The sequence below is a fragment of the Nuphar pumila genome, unplaced genomic scaffold (genome assembly GCF_984573655.1).
Source record: "Nuphar pumila unplaced genomic scaffold, dmNupPumi1.hap1.1 HAP1_SCAFFOLD_1604, whole genome shotgun sequence".
Classification (NCBI taxonomy): domain Eukaryota; kingdom Viridiplantae; phylum Streptophyta; class Magnoliopsida; order Nymphaeales; family Nymphaeaceae; genus Nuphar; species Nuphar pumila.
In genome coordinates, this window is record NW_028323724.1 from 1 (window position 1) to 4,922 (window position 4,922).

General features: G+C 51.8%; 1 protein-coding gene across 1 annotated transcript; it reads left to right on the forward strand.

Annotated features, from left to right (window-relative positions):
• The first annotated feature begins 4,253 nt into the window (after positions 1-4,253).
• Positions 4,254-4,610, forward strand: LOC149809176 (intraflagellar transport protein 22-like). Its single transcript, XM_089994970.1, has one exon. The coding sequence runs from the start codon at positions 4,254-4,256 to the stop codon at positions 4,608-4,610; it is 357 nt and encodes a 118-aa protein (XP_089851096.1).
• Positions 4,611-4,922: the final 312 nt, after the last annotated feature.

The following is a 4,922-nucleotide window of genomic DNA, read 5'->3' on the forward strand; positions in this document are numbered from 1 at the left end:
GAGGCATGCTTGCAAACGCGGGCTCCAAGCTCACGGCAGTCTCGCTGCCGGTGGTTGGGTCGGCGCTTATGGGGCTGGTCGGGGTTGTGAAGGACGATGATGAGGCGCTGGCAGTATCTCTAGGTAGCTGCATGGGAGAGTACTGCGGTGCCGCACCTGAGAACGACGCGCTGGCTATGCTAGAAGCTGTCTCGCTGCGAAAGCCTCTCCCACCAGCACCAGGTCCGATTCGCATTTCCGGCGTTCTTATCCTTAACTTCTGGCTTCTGACATTCTTGGAGCGCATATATAACCAGAATTCGCACTGAGCTCCAGCCATTTTGTATAACAACTCCAACTGTTTTAGTCTGGGGTTGGCGTTAAGCGTTCGATTGTGATGGTCATGATCGGCAATTGCAATACATGTCACTTTGTCGATGCGAACTGCACTTGAGCTGGTAGAACGAAATTGTCTTTCAAGCGGCGAACGCAATGGTGTGAAGCTTGCCACAGTCAGTCACTGTTTCAGCCCTCAACAGGCATCTGCAGTTGAGGCTTTGAGGGAATTCGAAAAGATGGTAGTGTTGTAGTGCAATGGTAGTATCTGGAGCGCTGACAGTGCATTGATACAACACGACAACTGTCCAGCTGCTTCAAGCAGCGGTACTCGCTGTCTGGAACGGCGGTGTGGCTCCGTGACACTGGCTTCGTGATGAGGAAGGCTGATCGCATGAGGACACGCAAGCCGGCTGCTGATGTGTCTCTCATGTGTGACTCATTTGTGACTCACGCACCAAGGAGCGCTGCAGGGGAGGCGAGCATCTGCGCGATCGCGTTGGCGGTAGTGGCATTGCGGCACTCGCAAGTGCTTGCAGACATGGGCCTACTTCCGCGGGCCATCTTGGCTGCGGAGAGAATGCTCCGGCATCCGGACTACAACGTTCGGGTAGCAGCTGTGCGGACCTGGGGACGCCTCAGCACCTGGGGTCTCTCTGCTGGCCGCGTTTCCGACCTCGAGGGGCTCACACCCATCCTCACGGCAGCCCTTGGGCCCGACCAGGCCAAGGAGCTCCACATGGTGCGCAACCCGCCCTCTGACGTGATGACATATGTATGTTCAAATTGTAAGATTCTTTCGAATGTGTATATTTGAGTGCTTTCAGCCTGTGCGGATCAGTTCTTGCTGTTATTTATATGATGTATCGATGTGTCGGAGTTGCCAATCTCCATGTGGATGCGGTTGCGTTGTCAGACAAGTACTACTTGGGATTCAATGCTACCATTACCATCATCCCCTGAGACTTTTCCGGTATTATACATACCTGCGTGAGCATTCCTTCGTGCCGTGGGTTCTTTTTGTACCGCTCAAGGTACCATGACGACCCGAGAAATCACTGAATATCCGGCACAGTTGATGTCTTCATTCACATAATATTTCCCAAAAATACAAGCCTGGCTTTGAGCTTGCGATTCATCCTGTTCTGTAGTCCTATGCCATTATAGTGACAAACCTTGTCACTTTGGCAGTATCATAGCCGATGGATGCCTCAGAAGTGCGCGAGGAACAGCAGTGTGGTTGCCCATTCTCCACTTCGAATTGTCTCGCTTGCCGCCATTCTGCTTCGCCAGAATGGGCTTCGATGTTTGCCCCATGTTTGTTTAATAAAATAATGTATCTCCGGGTATCTGGACCCGAAAAATAAAAGGGTCTGGCGAAGGCCTGCTTGCCGCGATTCTTATCGCATGGTGTGTCTGTTGCTTGATGTGTGGTGCATGGCTTGCAGGAGGCGCTGCATCAATTGAGGACAGTCGCCAACCTCGAGGGCGGGCTGCAATATATCGACTCCCTCATGAAGCATCTGTTACCATGTTTGTGCAGCGTAGTCTCCGGTACCTCGGGGCAAACCCAGGTAGCGATTGAGCGTGCTTTGTCACACCTGTTGCAAGTCCATGACGGTATTCAGCATGCTCGCGAGCTTGCTGTAGAACCGGGCATGGGACCGTTGGTTAAGAGCACCCTGACTGAGCCGTACCTCAAGAAGCTCGCCACCATTCCCCTTATGTCATCCTTGGACACGACCTTTGACGAGGAGTACTGATCGCTGCATGCCTTTATTCGTACAACGGTTTTGTACATCTGATCACTCGTGTTTGCCTTTGACGTGTTTTCAATCGTGATGTGAAACAGCTAGGTGCCCAATCTAAAGTTGCGGACTCGTGAATCCCCACAGCATGCTTCACCCTGCATCGTATATTTGTCATTGCGCTCCTGTGTTTTGAGTGGTGGGAGGGTTCCCGGGGGCTCATGCGAGGCGCTCTAGAGTTGCCCTCAGGATACTCGCCACCACCCCTAGGCATTGTCCTCCCAAGGACGCAGCGTTTTTGTGTCATCAATGATCTTTGGATTGCAAGTTTCAGGCGCGAAAGCCCATATGCGGGATGCTGATGTTAAAATGGCATGGCATCGCACAATCGATGCCACACGCTTCACATTACATGGCTGGCCAGCATGCTTTGGGTATGTTGCGAGTTTTCATGACCCTGAGTGCTTCCTTCCGGATCTTTAACGCTGTGTCACAGCCTGGTCTTCACGACAAAAGCAAGAGTTTGTTGTACTGTTTGTACTGTTTGCTGTTCTGCAGCTCTGCAGCTGCAACAATCCCCACACCACGCCCTACCCAGGGTTTGACACACAGGCTGTGTCACAGCCTGTGAGGATTGCGACTTCAGAAAATATTCACCACAAGTTATGAAATATCATATGGCCCAATGAAAAATTACTTTTTCCGCTCCGTGCTTGTTTTCATTCATCGTGCACTAGCGCTTATAGCATTTGACGTTGCTTTGAGGACGACAAGGTATTCTGCTTTTGCCAAATATCGTGAACATGCATTGCTTCTAGCCTGTGACATGATATCTCGTGCCGTTAAGTTAGCTGCGTCATTCCAAACGCCTCTAGCTACATCAAAGTTGCAAGTCGGTTGCATAGGGTGGGACCCATCCAAGTAAGTCGTGCGCGATGGAGACCATCAAAGTCTGCGTCGTGGGGCCACCGAAGTCAGGAAAAACTTTAATTTGTAAACTTGTTGCTGAACATCCATTATGTGCTGCCCCGACCTACAGACCGACAGAGGAGTCGGGTGTCCGGTGCGTGCCACGTTTCAACGCTGCTGCCAGACGGAGTGACATTTGCTGCTCGTTCGGATAACCAAATACAGTCATGCGTTATGAGTATATGATAGGTAACGACTTGTAGTCCACGGTTTCTGCGTGATTCATTCTGGTTGAGGCAGCGGGTGCCTGAGCTAGGTCGGAGGCAAGAGGGAAGCGCGCCAGGGCATCCTAAAACAAAAGCCACTTCTGTGCGAATGCTCATCCAATTTCCGATGCAGCCACGAAATAATACAACTTACTTATAATTGCATTGCTTCAACGTTCAGGATACAAGAATATTCCCTGAAAGCCCAACCAGAGACAGGGAACCAGAAGGTGAAGGTGCAGCTCTGGGACTGTTCAGGAAGTCAATCTCTTCGACCACAGTGGAAAACTTTGTCAAGGGTATGCCCTCAATTCAGATAATGCCTAGATTTGATGCACACAGTTTCAGTTTTCTTGAAAACATGGCATGCATCACATAGACCCATGTGGTATGGCACCTGACTGACGATGATGTGTCCTTGTACTCCACTACACCGCCACCAGATCCACATGAACAGGGATACTGGCATCTCAAAGTAATGCTTGGGAATCAGTGCTTCCACTACCACCACCTGAGGCGACACGCTCAGGAGGTGTCAGTCGAGTTTCACGGCCCTATCTACATCTGCCTTTGATTTGCCTTTTGGCGCAGACTTGTTGACGCTCTTCCCGTTTCTGCTCTCCCTGCGTGGGTTCCTGCGCTGGGGCTTTAGGCCGAAGTCCTTTGGGTGTGTCCTCGTAGGCATAGTGCTCGCTTGCGTGGACCTGGCGTGATTCCCGATGGATTTTCTGTTTTTCTTTGTCACAGCGATAGCATTTATGAAGGCTTCATTGAAGGGGGGTTGAACATTGCTATCGACTGTCCATCCAGGGGTAGCCTGACGTGAAGGGCTTCACGTCAGGCTTTGGTAGGTCAGGCTGGTCCAGGTACGCTAGCCTCAGGTGATGGTAACGATAGCACTGATTCCCATGTACTTCTTGGAGTTGCCAATGTCCATGTGGATGCGGTAGTGTGAAAAGATATATCATTACATCACATAGATCGTGATCAAAATCCATCCACACAGACATCACGCATGCAGGGGCTGGACGGCATCATCCTTGTGCATGACTCAGAGAGCCCCGGGCAGGAGGCGGAACTTGAGAAGCTTTACAAGGGGTTTGCACAACCGCACAAGCTGACCGTGACTCAGTGCCTAACCCTGGGGATCAACCTCTCTGGGGGCTACAGTATGGGCCGTGGCCTGAACGGTCCCATGACATCTCTCACGGCGGCAACGCTCGATGTCGACCCAAATAACCCTGAAGCCGCATGCGCGCTCGCCAAGGCGACTCTGGACAAGTTCTTCATCAAGTGCGTTGAAAAGAGCCGGGAGCGACAGAAACAGGAAATCGAGGAGGAGGTGCTGGATGATGAGGCGGTGGAGGAGTGAGGGTCTGAGTCATGCCGCGTGATAAGGTTGGGACATAGGCTGCATGGGCATGGTTGTGGCCAGACTCGTCCCGCATGATGAGGCCATGGGTGCCGTGAGGGGTCAGAGTCATGCCGGATGAGGGCTCGCTGCTGAAGTGTTGCCAAGGTGGACCAGGGTCGGTGTGCTGGTCTTTGTCGAGGGGCTTGACTCGCGTGTGAAACTCCCGGGCATGCAATTAAATATGAATGGACATTTTGAATGACGAAGTTCATGAGGCTGGTGACTGTGCGTTGTCTCTTGAGTGCGCTTCACAAGGAACGGACGAACATT